General features: G+C 42.4%; 1 protein-coding gene across 2 annotated transcripts in view; it reads left to right on the top strand.

Annotated features, from left to right (window-relative positions):
- The window catches only part of LOC138665639 (acyl-CoA desaturase-like), a 59,479-nt gene extending 36,839 nt beyond the window's left edge, over nt 1-22,640 (top strand). For both annotated transcript variants that reach the window (XM_069753301.1, XM_069753302.1), the window contains exons 3-6: nt 1,610-1,740; nt 4,898-5,103; nt 8,240-8,472; nt 19,978-22,640. In XM_069753301.1, the coding sequence (XP_069609402.1) occupies nt 1,610-1,740; nt 4,898-5,103; nt 8,240-8,472; nt 19,978-20,177 (770 nt within the window). In that variant the 3' untranslated portion in view covers nt 20,178-22,640. The remainder of the gene's footprint in view (nt 1-1,609; nt 1,741-4,897; nt 5,104-8,239; nt 8,473-19,977) is intronic.
- The last annotated feature ends 1,528 nt before the right edge of the window (nt 22,641-24,168 follow it).

Below are 24,168 nucleotides of genomic sequence, written 5' to 3'. Positions count from 1 at the left end.
ATCTACTAAATCTTTTGAGGTATGTAGGGGGCTTAGAAGTATTTTTGAGGCAGAATAAAAGGGCTTCTAAAACATATATTCCTTATAGAGAAGCATTGATTTTTACCACCGCAATGTCAGTCGATTGCATCACTTGGAACTATTGGTTATTTACACTGATAAAAAAAGCATAATAAAGTGTACATTATTGTTTATTAAGTAGACTCTGGTCCAGATTCAGGGAAGGAAAATCTACATCCATTCTAGGCAAAGATGAAAATATTATTATTCTAGCTAATAATGATAGAAATCTTGGTTAAAGTCAAGGGTCATTGTTTCCATAAGTGAACACAAAAATATTAACTGTGATTCAAAAAAAGAGTGCAACAAAGGTATATATACTACAGAGTTGATGCAGCCTATGTGGCCATTATGGAACCCATGAAGAATGGGAGTCAAGCCAGACGTCAGACCAAGTGGTATTAACTTGTGCAAAACTACCCTTCTACTCAAGGTCTGGTCAAATGTGTCTTTGAAGGAATGAAGGTAGAACAATGTCCAATCTATCTTGTCCAAATTTACTACAAGGAGTAGAGAATTTTGAGCACCATTCTTCTGTACATGCCGCTGCTGTTGTAGTCACTGAATAAGACTATTTGGGCAGTTCACAAATAATACTCATGTAGCCCCTATTAAAATATAGATTTATTTTTAAGCCTTTATACAAAACTCTACTGTGTTCTACTGCCTGTCGATGCATTTACTTAAGTAAAAAAAAAATTCAAATAGCTGGATTAAAGAAGCATTTTTTAAAAACCAAGTTATGAAAGAACCTATAAATATGAATTTAATAAGACCATATAAAATGTAACAAATGACCACAAGGTCATATGGTCATTGTCCACAAAGAACTAACTGATTGTATTATCGTGGCATCCTGGTATCTCAATTGTTCAATGCATTATCCTGCTAACTCAGTTATTCAGCTCTTCCTATTTTGATGAGAAAGCAGTTCTGTTTAGCTGGGAAACATGTGCAAACCTTATGACAGCCTAATAGTTGTCCTAAATATCTTTATTTTTTGCTTATGCATTTTTGTTTTGGACAAAGTAGGTAAAAATTGTTTTCTCCTTACAATATGTGGGTTTTTTTCTTTTTAATGTGAGGAAAATAATATAATTTTGCAGTTTTCCAGATCTCTAAACCTATTTTAAGTACTTTATATCTCATTTTGAAAGGCATAACACTTATTTAAAGTAGCTAATTGCAAACAACCCTTGGGGAAAATGCTTCTTGATGATGAAACTCAAAAAACATTAAAAAAAATGCTCTAATCTTGCAAAATGTAACTAGCTAAATTATAAAACTATGGCTTCTTTACTCTGTAAATAGCGCCATACCTGTCTTTGTGGTATAGCGGTTCAGTTGTGTTCATTTCAATGTGGTTGATCAGCAACATCAGACAGGACCCATAAATAAATGTAGCACAGTTTATAGAAGAAAGTAGCCACTTTTGTCAAATCTTAGATTTCCTATTTAACTGATTTGGAACTGAAGTTTATCATCAACTGCTGTCTCACATATGCCTACCCTGTGTTCTTGCCAGTAATTAATCTAATTATACCCACAGCTGTCTTATGTTTCATGTTGAGTGCCCTGGGAGTGACTGCTGGTGCCCATCGCCTCTGGAGCCATCGATCCTTTAAAGCCAAGCTGCCTCTAAGAATATTTCTGGCAGTTTCCAACACTATGGCATTTCAGGTAGATATTTTCTTAGCTCCTTAATAAACCAGTAAAGGTATATGACCACATATACGGTAACTAAAGAACCCACAGCAGTAAATTATTCCTCCTATTTACTAGAGATTACAATTCATCTATTATATAACAAGCCCCTTCTGAGCTAAACTTTGCGTACAGTAAACTGTCAAATTTTATGCAGCAGTAAGTGTGAATTTCACAACTTTCTCCACTGGACAGATTGGATTTCAATCTATCCAATTGCATATGCTTCCCTGAGAAAAATGGCACCCTGTGCACCTTGCAGCCAATAATCTTCCTTCCTCCATAGAAATGACATGCCTCTTAGGCTAAGTATCATGACGTACTGTAGTTTGTCAGAGCAGTCTTGCTATTATGGACTTTTATCTGTAAGCAGATTAAACAGGTATTACCATCTGAAATATTTAGTGTAGTGTCACCATGTTAATATACTCACCAATTGCCATCTTCTCCAGTTTCCAGCACCATTCTGCTCTTCTGCTCCTCTTTTGAGTCCTGTGATGGCAATTCAAGACTCTCCAGATCACACTGCGATCTATGTGTGAGCTAGAAATCTCTTTTACAATGTAAGAGAGCATCTGTCAGGCCGCTGCAATGCAGGTAATTGCAGGCTCCACTAGGTGGCAATAGAGTGGAGTGAGGACTGCACACAGCAGGACCAGACCTGCAATGCAGCGGTGAGGCCACCACCAATAGTCAAAACAAGGCGGGTCGATATAAGACTGTAGCGCAGTATAAAGGCAATGAGCAAACACAGACTCAATAACAAGCCAAATGGTTCAGTACTAGTGATGAGCGAATATACTCGTTACTCGAGATTTCCCGAGCATGCTCGGGTGTCCTCCGAGTATTTTTTAGTGCTCGGAGTTTTAGTTTTCATCACCGCAGCTGAATGATTTACATCTGTTAGCCAGCATAAGTACATGTAGGGGTTGCCTGGTTGCTAGGGAATCCCCACATGCAATCAAGCTGGCTAATAGCTGTAAATCATTCTCCGAGCACAGAAAAATACTCGGAGGTCACCCAATCGTGCTCGGGAAATCTCGAGTAACGAGTATATTCGCTCATCACTATTCAGTACCAATCAGAAGCAGATATGCCAAAGACAAAACAACAGGTCAGGGTCCAAGCCGAGTCAAAACCAGTGAGTCAATTGTTGTGAATTCTGTGGCAGAGTTCACTCCTGTGGTCACAAGTGGTACTTCGGCTGATTCTCTCTGGGATCTTCCGTTTGTGGAGGAAAGTGGTACTGCAGCTTCTGAGTTTCCTCCCTCAGGTGATCTGGTGAGCTCATTAGCTTCTTCTCTACTTAACTCCACCTGATGCTTTGATCTATGCTTCCTGTCAATGTTTCAGTGTGGGACTTGTTTTTTCCCTGGATCATTCCTGTGGCCTGCTGCTCTGCAAAGCTAAGTTTTGCTTATGTTATTTTGTTGCTATTTTTCTGTCCAGCTTGCTTTATTGGTTTTTCTCGCCTGCTGGAAGCTCTGAGACGCAGAGGGACCACCTCCGTACCGTTAGTCGGTGCGGAGGGTCTTTTTGTCCCCTCTGCGTTTTTTTTATAGGTTTTTGTGCTGACCGCAAAGTTATCTTCCCTATCCTCGTTCTGTTCAGCTAGTCGGGCCTCACTTTGCTAAATCTGTTTCATCTCTATGTTTGTGTTTTCATCTTACTCACAGTCATTATATGTGGGGGGCTGCCTTTTCCTTTGGGGAATTTCTCTGAGGCAAGGTAGGCTTATTTTTCTATCTTCAGGATTAGCTAGTTTCTCAGGCTGTGACGAGGCGCCTAGGTTCTGGTCAGGAGCGCTCCACGGCTACCTTTAGTGTGGTTTGATAGGCTTAGGGATTGCGGTCTGCAGAGTTCCCACGTCTCAGAGCTCGTTCTATTATTTTGGGTTATTGTCAGTTCACTGTATGTGCTCTGACCTCCATGTCCATTGTGATTCTGAATTGCCTTTCATAACAGTCAATACACGAAAGAGGAACACAGAGTTGGAAAGGGTAGATGAGATAAACAGACATGGGTTCAGTTAGCAAGCAGCAGGAGAAATCAAGGCAAACGGTGTCAGCTACTCATGCCGTAGGCAGAAACTATAACGGACCTGGTCTGCAGGACACAGCGGGGATAAATAGCAAACCTGAGACCAGACTGAGGCTGAAAAAGTCAACCCTTGGCATGACCAGACTGGAAAAAGTGGAAGACAGGACTCAAAACCTGGTCTGGATCATGACAGCATCATTCTGACCATGTCACCCCCCCCCCTCCCCCCACTTCACAATGACCATTACACAGGCTTATAGGGTCTGAGTTTATTAATTACTGCTAATGTACACGTGAATTTCTTGAACAAAAAAAGGACAGGAATTAGAATCTAAAAAAGCCCTAATGGCCAGTGTAACTATTGCAAAATAATTTATTTTTTTTAATTCAGATCGTGAGATTAAAAAAAATTCCCAAAACAAAAAAAAATGCATTTATCACAAAAACCTGATTAAAACAATAGTTTTCTGATTATACATTCCCTTAGAACACAACCTACCATCGACTTTCAGCCTATATAAGACGTAAACAACTTCAGTTATAATAATTACTTTCTACAAGGCAATGAAAGCAATTATTGAATTTTTATAATACATATAATTTAGTTGTTTGTTACTATTTTAGCCCCTGTACCCGAGGTGCATCAAGGGACTTGGCTTAGTTTATTAAAAGACAGATACACATAATTGTTCTATGGGGGTTAAAAAATATTATATTTATATAATTTCAGGCAATTCACTCAATTGTTAACGATCTGCTAACAAAATGATGTCCAATATCTTCAGAATTTTTTGTCATTGTTATGTTTATGTGACATGTTACCTTGTGCACCTGGTTTACAGCTGGTAGGAAATGACAAGCATGATCGTGTGCCCAGACGGAGCCCAGCCTGACATGCCAGTGAGCGTAGTAACCCTAAAGTTTTAGCCTCAGCACTAGTAAGAGGAGGGAATGAAGAGTCCTTAGAATGGCACGATATTGCCACCAGTCTGGGATCCCAATAAACTAGTTTAAGGAGACCTAAAGTATATCAGTCTTCCTATTTACAATGTGCATTAGTTAATATATTTCTTTTTAATTTCCTTTGTTCTAGAATGACATATATGAATGGGCCAGAGACCACCGTGCACATCACAAGTATTCTGAAACTGATGCAGATCCGCATAACGCAATGAGAGGTTTCTTCTTTGCCCACATTGGTTGGCTGCTAGTGAGGAAACATCCAGATGTACTAGAAAAAGGCAAGAAGCTTGATTTAAGTGATCTCCATGCAGATAAAGTGGTGATGTTCCAGAGGAGGTAAGATATCTGATATCTGCCGGCACAGACATTGGATCTTTGTGCAAAACACAGTGCATTGTATATAAAATAGTTCAATACCTTACCTTATGTAGCTCACAGGTTTCCAAGTATAGAGTCATATGGAGGTTTTTTTCTTACACATTTCCTTATGGTAAATAAAATCATAACATGCTATATGTACAGTGCATTGCTTCTAGTAGAAATAAAGAGCCTTTTCATACAGCACTTGGAAGAGTACACAATACACAGAGGCCTTCAAGGGGTACTACAGGGAGCTAAAACATTTTTGTACTGTTCTTGCCCTCATAAACTATAAAGATGAAATGCCCAGTGCAGTTCTATTATCTTTATAAGACTTGTAACTCAGTGTGACAGGAGCTGCTCCTCACTGCTCCCTGCTCCTGTCTGAAACAATATGTCACACAGCAGCATGAGAAGAAGGGACATGGCCATGCCCCCTGTTCTCTTCAGAGACACAGCTATTATCAGGAGACTGGCTGATATTAACAGCATGGAGCTACACAACTCTGTAAAATCCCAGACAGTGGGGTGACCAGTGAAGAGCAGCTGATGTTACACCAGCCCCCTGATAATGTCTGCAGTCTGAGGTGAAAGGGCATAGCAAGGACATGGCATCCTCTCTGCTAGTAGCCCTGCAGTGAAGTAGACATCAATGGGCTGGCTACTATTAGAAGCCGAGGGGGAAGGCCAGACCCACTTATCCCGTGCTGCGGTGAAGGAGGCATCAAGGGATTGGCTGCTGCTACTAAAAGCCAGGAGCAGGCCATGCTCTCGCCATGCCCCCTCTTCTCAGTCTGGAGGTTACTCAAAGTGGGAAGCTTCACACTACTGTGTGACCTATTGTTCTAGATAGGAGGGGGTAACAGTGAGTAGCAGCTCCTGTCACACTGAATTACAAGTGTTATAAAGATAACAGAACTGTACTGGGCATCTCATCTTTATGGTTTATGAGGCAGGGAAAGAACAATTTTTATCTCACCAGAGTACCCCTTTAAGGCTTATAGTATTAGGATACCATATAACCACAATGCACCAAAAAGAGCTATGCGCAAGAAGCCTTAAGTACCCCTATGATTTGGGGGAGAGAAGGACTATGTAATTTGAAGGAGGTTTCTGGCACAAACTTTCTTCTCTCTCCCCATTAAAAACATATGAAAACTCATCCAGGTGTATGAGCATGGAAAAATATTGATAGCGTCCCATTCACCAGATAAGGTCTAAAAAAAAGTATACTTTTTTAAAACTATGGCCAATGATTGGTATATGTCATTGATTAACTATATAGTATCATAGGTCAGTGATCGTCTACAGCATTTAACTATCCGCCTCCAATAGGCGTACATTCCATAAAAAAGTGCACAGTAGAGCGCATGTTCGCTCTGCCATTACCATTGCAGTCTATTGGCAAAGTCAACGCATGCATCCAGACCCCGTTTTGCGGGGATTTTAGACGTATGCCGATACAGGGACACAGAACGCAATGTGAAAGCACCCTAATCCTTTTGAATAACCAGAGGGCAAAATCCTTCTGTAAAAGTTTCTGACTCAGTGGCTAAATCAGAATGGAGTCCCTTGGGCTCAAGACTCCCCATACACATTAGACTAATATTGGTCGCACCTGTCCATTTCAAAAAGTTTAGATGCTACTCTAATATGTTTAGGGGCGCCGGCTAAATTGTTGTGAGAGATGTCAATCCAGACTGTCTGATTTTGGACTGCCAATTGCTACAGTATGTTCTCCAAGAGATAAGCAGCTGGTTCTTTTTCATAGACAACATAGTTGCGAGCTCCTGTAAATGGAAGGTATGGCAGAGATGGCTGTCCGCTGAAGGACTGGCCATCTAATGTGTATGAGGGCCTTCAGTTGCAGCCAGTTAACGCAGCTAAAAGATTAATAGCCTTAAATAATGTACATTTTGAACTTTTTCTACATAAATATTGCCAATAATATGTGTATATTGTTGTAATCTGAAATTATTTTCTGAGGCAGCATGTGCTTATAGCCTCCTAAAAGCTTGAGCAAAATAAAAAAAATCTGAGAAGATTCTCAGAATGAATCTCAGAATGAATTCTTGCTGAGCAGACCTGTAAAGTGTTCCAAAGTTCTGCATCCACCTGAACATGAACATTGTTCTGCTGTCACACTTAACTGGTTAGCTTGAATATAAATAGTCTAGCAGCAAAACAATTATAGTGTAGTATTTATACCAAAGTCTTCTTTTATCATCTCAATTTTCCCAAAAAAATAATGTGTCTAAGGGTACCGTCACACTATACGATTTACCTACGATCACGACCAGCGATACGACCTGGCCGTGATCTTAGGTAAATCGTAGTGTGGTCGCTGGAGAGCTGTCACACAGACAGCTCTCCAGCGACCAACGATGCCGAGGTCCCCGGGTAACCAGGGAAAACATCGGGTTACTAAGCGCAGGACCGCGCTTAGTAACCTGATGTTTACCCTGGTTACCAGCGTAAAAAAAAACAAACAGCACATACTTACATTCCGGTGTCTGTCCCTTGCCGTCTGCTTCCCGCACTCACTGACTGCCGGCCGTAAAGTGAAAGCACAGCACAGCGGTGACGTCACCGCTGTGCTCTGCTTTCACTTTACGGCCGGCAGTCAGTGAATGCGGGAAGCAGACGGCTAGGGACCTGACGGACACCGGAATGTAAGTATGTGCTGTTTGTTTTTTTTTACATTTACGCTGGTAACCAGGGTAAACATCGGGTTACTAAGCGCGGCCCTGCACTTAGTAACCCGATGTTTACCCTGGTTACAAGCGAACACATCGCTGGATCGCATCGCTAGATCTGTGTCACACACACCGATCTAGCGATGACAGCGGGAGATCCAGCGACGAAACAAAGTTCCAAACGATCTGCTACGACGTACGATTCTCAGCAGGATCCATGATCGCTGCTGCGTGTCAGACACAGCGATATCGTAACGATATCGCTGGAACGTCACGAATCGTACCGTCGTAGTGATCGAAATGGCACTGTGTGACGGTACCCTTATATATTGACAATTAAAACCAAACCTGATGTTCTGCATGATTGAAAGGTATAGTGCAGTTATTAATCATATTATTTCTGTTCTTTCCATTAGACACTACAAGAAATTGATCCTGCTGATGTGCTTCATATTTCCCACTGTGGTTCCTTGGTATTTCTGGGGTGAATCACTATACACAGCGTTTTATGTTCCCTGCCTTTTGCGATATACATTAGTACTAAATGCAACATGGCTGGTGAACAGTGCGGCTCATATGTATGGAAACCGGCCATATGACAAGAACATTAACCCCAGAGAAAACAGATTTGTTGCACTGGGAGCCATTGGTAAGTTTCGTATGTTATTCAGACATTGTATGTTTTATCAGCAATATTTAATGGTATGAGCTAAGTATTTGAAAACAATAAATCTTAATGTATCTGGCAAAATACAGACAATTTACCTTGCAGTAATGGGGATTCTTATACTACAATTACCATGGTTATCAGGAAATTGGTGGAAAATTAGTTTTAAGCCCCCCATATACATGAAACTAATGTCAGTCCAAACAATCGTCATTAGTCTAATGTGCATGGGAGCCCTGGACATTTGATTGTTGAGGAAGTGAAGGATCCAGCATGCCTAATTTCGGACTGCTGATCCTTTTGAACTCCCTAAGATAAGCCACCACCAAACAAGCCTTGCAGTAGCTCTTTCAGTAGCTCCCTCACTGAGAACACAGGAGTAGTGTTGAGCCACCTCCCTAGTTTTCGGGTTCGGTTCGGTTCGTCGAACAGGGACATGTTCGACGAACACCGTCGAACCCCATTGAAACCAATGGCAGGCAAACACAAACACATGGAAAACACATAGAAAACACCTTAGAAGGTGTCCAAAAGCTGACAAACTGCTCAGAAGACACAACAAACACATGGAAAAGTCACAACTACATATAGTCATGCGAAAAGAAAAGAGGTGGAGGAGTAAAAGGAGGAGGAGACACAGATATAGGCATATCGTGCCCTTCTAAAATCAAGAAAGGCTGGAGTAAAAATCTAAACTCACTCTACCAACACCCAGACGTCTGGACAAAAAAAAAAAAGAAATACCTTTAGGTAGAATGGCGGCGGGTCCATTCAGAACACTTTCCTGAGAAGACATAGTGGTACCCCCGTTGGGAGTTGTGCCAAAATATGAACCCAATACATTCATACTAATCCACCATTTGTCATATCCAAGGGTCAGGTCAGTAAACGACAACATTGACGCGGAACCAAGTACAGTACTATGTACTGTACCTCCTTTGACGAGACAATCAGGCGGGTCAAGAAGTTGGTAAGGTGCACCCTAATGTCCAAAACAGACATTGAGGGGGCGTTCCGGTTACTACCTGTGCCTCCGAATAGTGTTCTCCCAATGGGCTGCTTCTGTGAAGGAGCATACTACATAGATCGCTGTTTGCCCATGGGGTGCTCCATATCCTGCTCACTATTTGAGGCGTTTAGTTGCTTCCTCGAATGTGTCATCATGGACGTTTGTAAGGCGGCACATATTATCCATTACCTCGACGACTTCTTATGCCTGGGCCCAAAAGATTCGCCACAGTGTGAAAACACGCGGTAGTCCACCTGTGAGAAGGAGAGAGCTGGAGGGAAAGTGGACACCCCAGAGCCGAGGGCTTAGATTGAGAAAGAAAGAAGGCGGTGTAGCTTGCTTCATGGGTGGGGTACGCTGCTGAGTAGCAGAAATTGCTACTAGGCCCAAAAGGATTTCCTGGGCCAAATTCCGTTAAAAAATAGTACTTAGGTAAACAGGCAGTGTAGCTTGCTTTATGGGTGGGGTACGCTGCTGAGAATCACTAAATTCTACTAGGCCCAAAAGGATTTCCTGGGCTAGATGCCGTTACAAAATAGTACTTAGGTAAACAGGCGGTGTAGCTTGCTTCATGGGTGGGGTACGCTGCTGAGTAGCACCAAATTCTACTAGGCCCAAAAGGAATTCCTGGGCTAGATGCCGTTACAAAATAGTAGTTAGGTAAACAGGCTGTGGGTGGCTGGGCTACTATGCTGACTAACAGACACTGAAGCTTTGGAGCAGACCTCTGAATCCCAGGCCATAGTATGAGGAAACAACTCTGCAGACGACCCCACCCACCTGGAATTGACGATGGCAACGTCATGTAAAACTCAGCAAGGGGACTAAATAAAAGAGTCTCCATTTTTTCCCAAAATTCGGCCACAGACACCACTTAAGTGGCATCAATTTTGCCAAAGTTTTTTAAAACGGTTGGTGAGGTGATTTTCAAAAATCATCAAGCTTTTAGTCTCCCCAAGATGACATAGGGGTACAAAAGTCCTTACGGATCCAAGATTTCATCTTGATGAATGTTAGTCTGTCTACATTGTCACTGGACAGCTGCATGCGCTTATCTGTCAGCACATCACCAGCAGCGCTGAACACACATTTAGAGAGAACGCTGGCTGCGGGGCACGACAAGATCTCCAAGGCGTGAGTGGCGAGCTCAGGCCATTTTTCAAGATTGAAAGCCCAAAATGAGCAAGGGTCCAGTTCCACAGTCATGGCATCGATGTTAACTTGGATATACTCTTGTGCCATCCTCATCTAGGCGTTGGCTGTGCGTCAAACTTCTTGTCTCCTGTGGCCTTGCAAAGGATGGTCTAAAAAAATCTTGAAACGATTGGAAAAAATTGCTGTTACCACCAGATACAATGTTACTGTTACGGTTTGAGTGATGACTCGATAGTCCCACGGTTGGCAAGTTAGAACTCAGAGATTCACTACGTGCACCACTGGTGTTTTGTGGAAAAGCAGATGTTAGATTCTGTAACAGTCTCTGCTGATACTCCTGCATGCGTGAATCCCTTTCTATGGCACGGATTATTTCACCAAATTTGCTTTTGTATCAGGAATCTAAGAGTGTGGCAACCCAGTAGTCGGCATTACTTCGGATTCTGACAAACCGAGGGTCATGTTGCAGGTAGTGCAGCAAGAAGGCACTCATGTGTCTTGCGCATCCAGGAGGACCAAGTCCTTGTTGTCTTGGTGGTGGCGAGGTGAGAATCATACTTCCTTCGTCTGCCCTCTCCCGCCAACCTCGCACAACAGAAATTTGATCAAGGTCTCCCTCATCTGATGAGTCTTCCATGCCCAGTGCCAGTTCGTCCTCCACTTCTTCCTCGCCTCCTGCACCTTCTTCAACAGTTTGGCTGCTACCATGTGCCCTCGGTAATCCCTCTCCCCAGCCTCCAATGCCAGCCGCCTTGGTGCTGCCAACCTTCTTGACCTTGGAGATATGATCCCTTCCGCATATGACTCCTCCTTTTCCTCTTCCTCCTCTTGTTCCACCACCTGACTCCGAACACTGTGTAAGGTGTGCTCCAGCATGTAAATCACCGGAATGGTCATGCTGATAATGGCATCGTCAGCACTAAACATCTTCGTTGCTATTTCAAAACTGTGCAGAAGGGTGCATAGGTTCCTGATCTGAGACCACTCCTGCAGCGTGATTTGCCCCACCTCTTGATCTCGTTGGCCCAGGATATACGTCATAACGTATTGCACCAGGGCTCGTCGGTGCTGCCAAAGTCGCTGCAACATGTGCAGAGTTGAATTCCACCGTGTGGGCACATCGCATTTCAGCCGGTGAACTGGCAGGCCCAACGGCTTCTGTAGAGATGCAAGTCGTTGAGCTGCAGGATGCGAACGGCGGAAGTGAGCACACAGCGACCGTGCCCTCTGCAGAAGGCCATCTAGTCCGGGATAGTGGGATAAACATTGCTGGACAACCTGGTTCAAAACGTGAGCCATACAAGGCACGTATGTGACATTGCCCCGGCGAAGGGCTGCACCCAGGTTTGCAGCATTGTCGCACACAGCCTTCCCTGGCTGCAGGTTGAGTGGAGACAACCATTGATGGAACTCGGTCTCCAGAGCTGACCACAACTCCTCAGCTGTGTGACTCACATTTCCCAGACATTTCAATGTAAACACTGCCTGATGCCGTTGAGCCCTGGTGACAGCATAGTGAGGAGGTGTGCAGGATTCCTTCTGCGCAGTTACAACGCGGGTGGCATTATCAGACAGGCTTTGGGTGCAGGTGGAGGACCGAGAGGAGATTGAGGAGGCAGAAGCAGTGGAGGAACTTCTAGATACAGAGGATCGACGAGCAACTCGTGGGGACGGCAAGACTTGGACAGCAGCTCCTTCTCCTGATGTCGCCGTAGTTACCCAGTGCCCGGTCACCGACATGCAACGCCCCTGTCCATGTCTACTCGTCCAAGTGTCTGTGGTGAAATGCACCCTATCACACACAGAGTTTCTCAAGGAAGCGGTGATGTTGTGTACGACATGCTGGTGTAGTGCAGGCACAGCTTTCTTTGAGAAGTAGTGTCAACTGGGCATCTGGTACTGGGGCACTGCGACAGACATAAGGTCTCGAAAATCCTCTGTGTCCACCAGGCGGAAAGGCAGCATTTCTGTAGCCAACAGCTTGCAGATGGAGAAATTCAACCTCTTAGCTTTGTCATGGCTAGGAGGAAATGGTCTTTTACTTGTCCACATCTGAGGGACTGAGGGCTGGCTGCCGTGCTTAGACAGAGCTGAGTAGGGTGTCCCCAGCAAACTGCTGGTCTGTGAGGAAGGAGCAGGCAGAGATGTTATGTTGCCTTGATAAAAATGTGGTGTCGATGTCGGAGAGCGCTCAACACCAGCAGGTGTTTCCACTTGCAAATGTCCTCACGACCTGCCAATCACACTGGCTGTTGCGGGTAAAGAGGTGGAAGGTCTGCATCCAAAACCATGTGCAACTGCTGTCCCCACAGTCACAGAGGATGACAAATCTTACAGACAACAGGAGTTGGGTCATTCTTTGCGATGTCAAAAAATGCCCAGGCTATGCAAGGCTTAGAGCCCGTGCGACCTGAAGAGCCACCACGACTTCTGGTCTGAGGCACAGTTGGGGTTGGGGATGCAGTTGTTGACGTGCTTCCAGTACTCCGTCTCTGTCCAGGAAGGCGCACCGTTACCTCGTCGTCAGACTCGTCACTAGCATCCTCTTCCACCTCCTCTGCTGACCTCATGGACTGGCGGAATAGGGGTTGACAGTAAGTGGGGTCTACAACCTCGTCATCATCATCCAGTGTGTTCTCACACCTGTCGTCCTCAGAGCCAACCTCTTCCTGCACCGACCGAAAAGTCAAGTTTTCGTTCCACTCAGGTATCTCAGTCTCATCATCTTCCTCATTGTCTCCACTAACAGGAGTTACAGTTTGGGAACGAGGGTCTACATTATGCTCAGAACCTTCTTCATCTGGGCCTGGATCTGACTCACAAAGATTCTCGGCATCAGTGCAGATCATTACCTCGTCTGGATTCACAGAAGCTCTGGAGCAGACCTCTGATTCCCAGGCTATAGCATGCGAAAACCGCTCTACAGACTCAACCATGTGTGTTACCCCATGCTCAGACGGGCAGCTGGAGCTGGAATTTTTGGCGATGCTTATAGCGATGGTCGTAAGAAAGGGATCATATCAGATTGTCCACGAAAAGAAGTAGATATCTTACATTGGCTGGAAGATGGTCTTTCTTCTGCAGATGTTACTGTTGCTTTACCCCCTATCCTCGAGCACAACCTTTTTTTCCCTTTCCAACACGCCTATTCCTCTTTCCACCAGCAGCAGGCCTTTTGCCACTCATTTTAGTGCTTAACTAATTGGCAGCTCTGTATCTGTAGTTGTTGGCACAACAACCGATGGATGAAAACCGAGCAGAACTGAGTGACCAAACTGTGGTACTATGCCCAAAACTATTAACTGGATTAGATGCAGTGGAAATTGAGATACACAGGTGGTGTAGTTTCACAGGTGGGCTACTCTGCTGACGTGCAGACACTGCTCCTAGGCCCTAAACTATTAACTGGATTAGTTGCAGTGAAAATTGAGATACACAGGCGGTATAGTTAGTTTCACAGGCGGGCTACTCTGCTGACGTGTAGACACTGCTCCTAGGCCCTAAACTATTAACTGGATTAGATGCAGTGAAAATAGAGATACACAGGCGGTGTAGTTAGTTTCACAGGCTGGCTACTCTGCTGACGTGCAGACACTGCTCCTAGGCCCAAAACTATTAACTGGATTAGATGCAGTGAAAAGAGAGATACACAGGCGGTGTAGTTAGTTTCACAGGCTGGCTACTCTGCTGACGTGCAGACACTGCTCCTAGGCCCTAAACTATTAACTGGATTAGATGCAGTGAAAATAGAGATACACAGGCGGTATAGTTTGTTTCACAGGCGGGCTACTCTGCTGACGTGCAGACACTGCTCCTAGGCCCTAAACTATTAACTGGATTAGTTGCAGTGAAAATTGAGATACACAGGCGGTATAGTTAGTTTCACAGGCGGGCTACTCTGCTGACGTGTAGACACTGCTCCTAGGCCCTAAACTATTAACTGGATTAGATGCAGTGAAAATAGAGATACACAGGCGGTGTAGTTAGTTTCACAGGCTGGCTACTCTGCTGACGTGCAGACACTGCTCCTAGGCCCAAAACTATTAACTGGATTAGATGCAGTGAAAAGAGAGATACACAGGCGGTGTAGTTAGTTTCACAGGCTGGCTACTCTGCTGACGTGCAGACACTGCTCCTAGGCCCTAAACTATTAACTGGATTAGATGCAGTGAAAATAGAGATACACAGGCGGTATAGTTTGTTTCACAGGCGGGCTACTCTGCTGACGTGCAGACACTGCTCCTAGGCCCTAAACTATTAACTGGATTAGTTGCAGTGAAAATTGAGATACACAGGCGGTATAGTTAGTTTCACAGGCGGGCTAATCTGCTGACGTGCAGACACTGCTCCTAGGCCCTAAACTATTAACTGGATTAGATGCAATAAAATAGAGATACACAGGCGGTGTAGTTAGTTTCAAAGGCGGGCTACTCTGCTGACGTGCAGACAGTGCTCCTAGGCCCAAAACTATTAACTGGATTAGATGCAGTGAAAAGAGAGATACACAGGCGGTGTAGCTAGCTTCACAGGTGGGCTACTCAGATGACGTGCAGACACTGCTCCTAGGCCATAAACTATTAATTGGATTAGATGCAGTGAAAATAGAGATACACAGGTAGTGTAGTTAGTTTCACAGGCGGGCTACTCTGCTGACGTGCAGACACTGCTCCTAGGCCCAAAACTATCAACTGGGTTAGATGCAGTAAAAATTGAGATACACAGGCGGTGTAGCTAGCTACTCAGATGACTATCAGACAATGCTACTAGCCCAAAAGGATTGGCTGAGCTAGATTACACCAAATGCTGTGACAGACACTTGCACAGCACTGGCACAGACCTGCCTGGCAAACAGTGCTATGAACTGCTGTAACCTACCCTGAAAAGGGCTGACATTACTAGTCCCGACTCCTCCCGACTCCCTAAACCTGTCTCTCTGACAATTCGCTCCAAAAAAACACTCTTAGTCTGTATAGCGCCCACAGCAGCAGCTGTGCCGTCTAACACTAAGCTGCAGCAGTGAGGAAATGGTGGCGACGGGGCGAATGGCTGGTCATGGCAAGGACATGTGACATACACAGCCAATGACATGCCCTTGCTTGGAAAGAAAAAAAAATGGAGATCGGCGTTATTTCAGCACAGATCTATCCCCCCCCCCACTCACTATACACTAAAACAGTCTATTAACATTGATAAACAGTTTTAATGTGCAAATCAAGCTAGGCTTTTGGTGAACGAACAGTTATCGAACAGAAACTCGAACAGCCGAATTTTAAGCAAATTGTTCGGGTTCGTCGAATGACTCGAACACCACCCAAAACAGCTCGAATTTGAAATTGGCGAACAGTTCGACTCGAACACCGCTCATCTCTACACAGGAGCGCTCAGCAGAATGAGTGCTCCTGTATATTGGAGAGACAGCTGAGATAGTTACCAGCCAAAGGATCTGCCAAACTATTGTTTTGCTGAAAGCCATCTAATGTCTAAGGGGGGGTTTTACACTGAAGAACTCAACAATCTCTTGAGATTTAAATGGAGCACCCACCTCACAATAACAACTTCATAACGAGTGTATAATACATAGTTAAAATTTTAATCTTTCTGCTAAATTCCTTCTGGCTCACAGTCTACCCTTCATGTATATAAAGTGGCTGCCAGTTTTCACTGTGCACAGTGTGCTCTGGAAGTCTGATCCATCTAAGAGCAGAGGCTGGATCTCAGACTTCCAGAGCACAATGACTATAAAGAATATTAGCCATTTTCCATAAATGAAGACAGGACTGGTAACTAGTGCTTCAGCACTAGAGAGAACAGAGATTAAGGCCCCAGACATTTTCACTGTGCATTATGCATGTTTTGTTTGATGTGTTGTGAGGTGCAGTGTTGCCTTAATAGAAAGTACAGTTCCATTTCTTGGGAACTTGACAATGGACAATATTTTTGAACTGCTCTCTGAATATGTGGCGATAAGTCAGTGTCTGGTCATACAACTGTATGCTTATCTTGTCCACACTGATGTCATCATTCTGCAAACATTAGACTGTTTCAGTTTATTCAAAGACTAGGCAATATTGCCAAATTAGCTCTACAGCAAGGTGAAGGAAAGAAGTATTAGTCAGGCTGGTCATAAATTTTAATAGTTGTTTTGTCTGTCCCTCCTGACCCCTAATACACATGCACACTCGGATTGCCCATGCATACATGTGGTCTCAGTGAGAAGTGAGCTGCTCCCAGACTCCTGCTTAGTTTAGATCTCCACCACCTATGACCCAAGTCTTTACTATATAAGCAATTAGCTGAAAAGAAAAATGAAGTTACTCTTAGGGTATGTGCACACAATGAGGATTTTGCTGCGGATCCGCAGCTGCGAGTCCGCAGCAGTTTCCCATGAGTTTACAGTTCAATGTAAACCTATGGGAAACCAAAAACGCTGTGCACATGCTGCGGAAAAAAACGCGCGGAAACGCAGCGGCTTACATTCCCCAGCATGTCACTTCTTTCTGCGGATTCTGCAGCGGTTTTCAGTGAAAACTGCAGAAAAACCGCAGTAAATCCGCCGTAAATCCACAGCGTTTTTGCCCTGCAGATTTATGAAATCTGCTGCGGAAAAATCCACAGTGGCCAAGAAGACGTGTGAACGTACCCTTAAAGTTAAACAGACCCAGTAAACAAAGCTATTGATGAACTTGAAGATCCACCTATTTTGTGCGTATATGTTGTGCAAAATGTGGGTTTTATGTAGCGTTAACAAGGTTGGAAAGTCAGCACAGCACACACTTATAGTACTAATACACTTAGTGAGGTTCTTCTGTAGAGTGACTGCGAACGGTAGCCATGCCGAGCTGTTGCTCCATAATACCCTGGCACTTTACAGGAAACTCAAGTCCCAGTCCTAATGTGCCAAAATGTGTGGGGTGTATCACACTCACTGGTAGGCTATGAGCCTTCGCCTTCTCCAGACCTCCATTGTTGCAAATAGATCAAGGGACTCCCAGTTCGTTTTAACAGCCAAAGGTTTACTGGACAGTTCACGTTCATCACATCGTAACATGCAGTATCAGGCACAACACTTGTTGATTCTTGCTTCCTTAATACAGTACGTTTTCAGCATCACTATCCGTTCCTCCTGGACTATCCCTACACTTCCTGGTTCCTTCAGCCCTAGAGATTTCCTGTCCAGTCAACATTATAAAATGCTTGCCATTTTTTCTTCTCCCTATTTATGATTAATAGCTTTACTAAAAAGTTAATTATACCAGTTTTCGAGTGTAATGGTCTCTATTTATTAGTCAGAATGCAAGAGAAGTTTTGCTTTAAAATCATTTTGTCAGAATATACCGTATAAAGTGTTTATACGGTATGCACAAGACTATAGCGGGCAGAACACCAAGATGACTGCCATAGTGGACTTAGTCCAGTATGTCTAATTTTATTGGTCAGAGATAGTGAGTATATTGATCCCTCTGTTACCTGCTAATTTTATGTGGAGAAAAGGATAGGACATGTTCAGTACTTATTTTGCCCCTCCCAATCCCAATATCTAGGTCAAGAGGTCCCTGTATACATAAAAGTTATCATATCCAGTAGATGGATGTCAGACAAACTCAAGAATGTTGTCAGGACTGGCCTAACACCTAATATTCGCATAGTGTCCCAACAAATTTTCAACATGCCCAATCCCTTTGTTCTTATAGGACATAAGCTGCATCCAAACACCTCTCCATATTTTTTACTTCTCTGTATTGTTTGGAAAGGGTGAGAAGGAGCCATTGGCCAAAAAAGCTTGGACAGCTATATAAAATGTATGGCTTCCATGTCAGTCAGTCCCACTGAAAACTGCAAATTTGCTTGACTTTTCTGAAATGTATATGCCAACTAATGGTTTTCTGCTATGTAGTATTAGCTCTATGAATTACAAGGTTTTAAGTCTTTTTCTATAAACACCAACATTGCTTATCATATTGGTTAAATGCTGATACTGTGACATTGCTATCAACAAATGATTGCTTCCATGTCTACAGTATGTTGTCATAGCTCTATGAAGAAGACACTAGATTTGTAGTTGTATTTTATTCAATTCGTGACCTGTATTCCTCGGCCATGTTTACTTCCCATATTATTTGTTCCCTTTAATCTCCCCTGTTACCCTGTAGCATACTAACCACAGCCTGTTGGGTTTTGGCCTTGTGTAAACATTATGCCTCCAATCCATGCTTAATGGTGAAATATCTCTCATTTTAACAGTGACAATTGACAACTAAAGTATCAGAGTGATTGACATTAATACTGCAAAATAAAAATCTGCCTTCATATAATTTATATCACAATTCATATAAAAGGAGATAATAAAACAATACTGTACATTACTATAGAACTAAAATTGAATTTCAGTTGTTCCATGATCGTGAAACTTGCCATAACTATACCACATACATGTAAGCATTAGCATGTGAAGAAAATACAGGGGAGGTTTTGCCCATAATACATCACGCATTAATGATGTAACATTGTACATATAACCATGTAGTCATATAACCATGGTGCAATACCTTCTTCCTGCTTATTAGTCTCATAATTGGAGCCCATCTGTAGCATGAATTATAGTTACACAACCAAGGTCACTTAGACTTGGGGACCTAATTCCTTTTCTAACATGAGTAAGAACTGTTAAAGTTAAAAACCCCAGGTTTGCACCTCTAGCTTTTATCCGTCTGTGTGTATATCTATCATTATGACCCCTTGGTGACAGAGCCAATTTGGTACTGAATGACTGGGCCAATATTTACAGTTCTGACCACTGTCACTTTATCAGGTTATAACTCTGGAACGCTTCAACGTATCCCACTGATTCTGAGAGTGTTTTTTCATGACATATTGTACTTCATGCTAGTGGTAAACTTTGATATAACTTGTGTTTATTTATGAAAAAACTGGAAATTTGGCAAAAATGTTGAAAATATTGCAATTTTCAAACTTTTAATTTTTATACCCTTCATCAGAGAGTGGTGTCAAACAAAATAGTTAATAAATAACATTTCCCACATGTCAACTTTACATCAGCCATTAAAAAGCGGCGCTGAGGAATAAGTACCCTTAACTGCCGCCATTAAAAGGCATATGGGCAGTCGTTAAAGAAGAGCTGGATTGCATCTTGTAAATTCAGAGCTGTTAGAAAAGGATGAGGAGGCAGAGATAGAAGCACGGAGTGTTTGTGCTTGTTTTGAACAAATATTTTACATTAATGGTACATTTTCCAGACTGTTGTGAATGTCAGATGTATTTTTTGGTTGTCTGGACTCTCGTTAATTTGTGTTCTCTCTTTACAGGTGAAGGCTTTCATAATTACCATCACACTTTCCCCTATGACTATACAGCCAGTGAATTTGGAATTCGTCACAACTTCACCACATGCTTTATAAATTTGATGTACTTTTTGGGGCTTGCCAGTGATTGCAAGAGAGTATCAAAAGAAACCATAAAGGCTCGTCAGCTACGCACTGGAGATGGAAGCTACAGGAGTGGCTAAAACAATAACCATAGAAAGGATGACATTTTCTAAAATAATTAACAAATCAACAACAAATATAGATCAAGGCTAGATATGATTACTTTAACATGACCCAGCACAGTGTTCTTTTAATTATCTATTTAAAGTAATTATATCTCTACCTTGGGTTTTCATCTCTTCTTCCATTTGCTTTTCTCTATGTAATTCCCCTTCCTTAGGCTTTTTGTATGTTTTTGATATTTATATTGTGTTTTTCTCCAAGTTATCCTTTTTTCCCCACTTACAGTTGACGTACTTTCTCATCCTAAACTGATGAGATCGAGCCCTTCTGTAACTAATTTTCTTAAGCACTGACCACAACTCCAGCTCTCTTTTCCATTTTTATTGACTGCTCTCAGGCTTTCTGCAAAAAGAATGAAAACCAATAAGAGGAAAACTTACAAGTGCCATTTTTAACAATTTGTACATAAGGGATAACAGCTAAATGAGTTTTGTACCTATTTAATTTACTCTTGTATAAACAGAGTGGTTTTTGGACAGTTTCTTTGCTGTCTTGCTATTCAAGCTACTGACTGTCTCACCACTGGATCCCACCTGAATACAGTGCTGGGTTGCAGAACTTAGGACACAGTAAATGCTTCATGTGAGTTGTGATAGTATACATAGTAGAGATTGCTTAGACTCCTAGTTTTTGCATAAACACCTCAATTCTTGAAACTAAACTGGAAATGTATAATACTGATGAAGAGGAATTATATCTATCTACACATTTCACTTGGTTTCCTCAGTAGAACTATTAGATTTTTCTTTTGGTTTCTACGGGAGTATATAAACCCATGGACATGTTCTCTATCTTTAGCAGTTTAAAATTGTAGAACCCAAATTGTTGCCATTCAGCCATAACAATATATATTAGTAATAGTAGGCATGGCCAATTAACATTGCTAAAAGACTCAAGTAGCCATCCTTGATGTAAATTGTATATTAGTAGTGTGGCATCACAAGTGTTTAGCGCTTACAGAGGCTCAGGAATATGATAAGAGCATGCTAAATCTTAATTCCATTTCATTACATGCTGGGATGAAATGTAAACAAGGTTATTGGGTTATATAGCCTGATGTATTGGTCCTGATAGTCACTGCAAACTAGATTAGCTTGTTTTGGTAATATTTGGTAATGTGTGCAGGGACATGGCTTTGGTTGTCCTCATTTTGTATATTATTATGACATGTCTTTAGCTGTTGTATGGCATATTTATAAATTAGTTAAAAAATAATGACTTAATGTTGAAGTACTTGGTAATAACACTCGTAGCACTTTCTCGTTCTGATTTTCTTCTAGAGCTTCATAAATGAAGTTTAGCATGTACCTTATATGAACAAAAAGCACTTACATGACTTGAGCCAAAAAATTATGTGTGTTTCTTATGTTTTTACTATGGTATAAACATCAAGGAATACATTTTCTGCACCTACATAAGAGTTTGTGCAGAGAAATAAATAGCACTTATAAGTTTAGTATTCAACCAGGTTCGGTGTGCAAGGCATAAGGATTAATGATGAGCAAATATACTTGTTACTCGAGATTTTCCGAGCACGCTTGGGTGTCCTCCGAGTATTTTTTAGTGCCGCAGCTGAATGATTTACATCTGTTAGCCACCCTAAGTACATGTGGGGATTCCCTAGCAACCAGGCAACCCCCACACTTAGGGTGGCTAACAGATGTAAATCTTTCAGCTGCGGCACTAAAAACTAGAACTCCGAGCACTAAAAGATACTCGGACACCCAGGCGTGCTCGGGAAATCTAGAGTAACGAGTATATTCGCCCATCACTAATAAGGATACAGTTGCACTGCTCACGGCTATAATCAGATTTTTTATTATCCCTATTAGGTCATTAAAAAAAAGTATGTTAACAGCTGAAAACTGCACCATGTTATGCTTTTAAAAGATATAGACTGAAACAAACTAGTACATACAGGACCTTTTAAATGTTAATGTATGTATCCACAGTCATGTAAAATGAAGATTTTGTGTTTCCTATACAACTTCTGAATAAAAAGTTTTAAAGCTGGGTAAAAAAGATCAAATTTACCTTAAATGTGTTGTCCTATTTGAATCATCCCTTTTGTAAGAGGGATCCTTGTACAATAAGCTGATCACAAGATGTGAGCCAAATTCACACATCTAGTCTAAAGGTGGATTGGGCAGCAAGTATAATTCTCCTGCAGCAGCACCACAGGGATAATGAATCATTATATAGTGCCTATATAAATCAAAGTGGTGTCCATGCAATGCATTAATTTGGGGAGACCTTCAGAGATAGAGACACTCTTTGAAGCTGTTTGTCACCCAAACTAACATATGGGAACCTAAAATACTGGATCACCTCTATTAACGGAGATTACCCTATTAAGACATTTGAAAATGGATTTTTTTTTAAAATAAACGAGCCAATAAAATATATTTTCCACAAAGATATTTTTTGCTTGCATCATGTTTTTTGTCTATATACTGTAATGGCACTAATAGAATCACATTGTGTTTTCATTAGGTATGTTACAGAGCCAATTTCTCATATTAAGTACTGTATGTCAGTAATCTAGCTAACAACTCTGTAAGCTTATATGGAATACTGTCGGGAGAAAATTAACTTTATTCCCCCCCAGCAGCATTCAGCTTCCAGTCATAGGGGTAGTTTCGGTGTGGGTTCAGTCACCGCTCTGTGAATAGACAGCAGCAGCTATAATCAAGCCCCTGGTCCTGACTGACACCCGGCTCTGGATTTGGTCCCACTGTCAGTCAGGCTCCCAATCTGTATACCCCTGACAGCGTACGGCTAAGTTCAGGCTACAGGCAGGTTAATAACGCTAATAACCTGCTGATTAACCGCATATCTGCAGGTTAATAGTATTTTTTTTCTCGTGACAGGCTAAAATAAACATAGTATACTAAATTACAATGCATATAGATTTTGATAATTCTAAACAAATACAAGTAAAGCAATAGTGCTGTGTGATAATGTAATTGTTCATATTGATATCTATATCTTATTAGACTATTGACTGTATACACAGCTAGATATTTTTAGTGGTTTGCTTAAAACTCCAACGACTATTATAAGCAGAACATTAGTTATTGTCCAATTAGAAAAAAAAAAATCACAAAAATAATTAGAGCATACTTTTAGATTCACAAAAAAATTATTATAGTTCAGAATTGTGCAGTATAATCATTTTTTTTTTTAAATCACTCGATTTTTGTTGATAGCCCCCAATATGTACCCCCTGAAGTCTCTACTGTGGACTACACTAAAATATACAGTATCCATATATTTCTGTCATTCAACCATCCTCAGTGCGGTAGCAATCGTCATAGTATTTTACAGGGCTTGTTCCCATCCTGAAGACGAGAGCTAAGAGCAACAAGTCCTGCTGCCTATTTTAGTGTTGCCTGCGGCACAGACATCATGCAATCTGCACTGCAGGTTATCAGCAAAAAGAGTAAGGGTACCGTCACACAGTGGCACTTTGATCGCTAGGACGGCACGATCCGTGACGTTCCAGCGATATCGTTACGATCTCGCTGTGTCTGACACGCAACTGCGATCAGGGACCCCGCTGAGAATCGTACGTCGTAGCAGATCGTCTGAAACTTTATTTCGTCGCTGGATCTCCCGCTGACATCGCTGGATCGGCGTGTGTGACGCCGATTCAGCGATGTCTTCACTGGTAACCAGGGTAAACATCGGGTTACTAAGTGCAGGGCCGCGCTTAGTAACCCGATGTTTACCCTGGTTACCAGCATAAACGTAAAAAAAACAAACACTACATACTTACCTTCAGCTGTCTGTCCCCGGCGCTGTGCTTCTCTGCACTCCTCCTGCATCCTGTGTCAGCGCCGGCCAGCCAGAAAGCACAGCGGTGACGTCACCGCTCTGCTTTACGGCTGACCGGCGCTGACAGTGCAGAGGAAAGCAGAGCGCCGGAGGACAGACACGGAATGTACA

The sequence above is a fragment of the Ranitomeya imitator genome, chromosome 2 (assembly GCF_032444005.1).
Source record: "Ranitomeya imitator isolate aRanImi1 chromosome 2, aRanImi1.pri, whole genome shotgun sequence".
In the NCBI taxonomy this organism is placed as follows: domain Eukaryota; kingdom Metazoa; phylum Chordata; class Amphibia; order Anura; family Dendrobatidae; genus Ranitomeya; species Ranitomeya imitator.
Note: the sequence above shows the minus strand (reverse complement) of the source record. Positions and strands in the feature narration are given on the sequence as shown.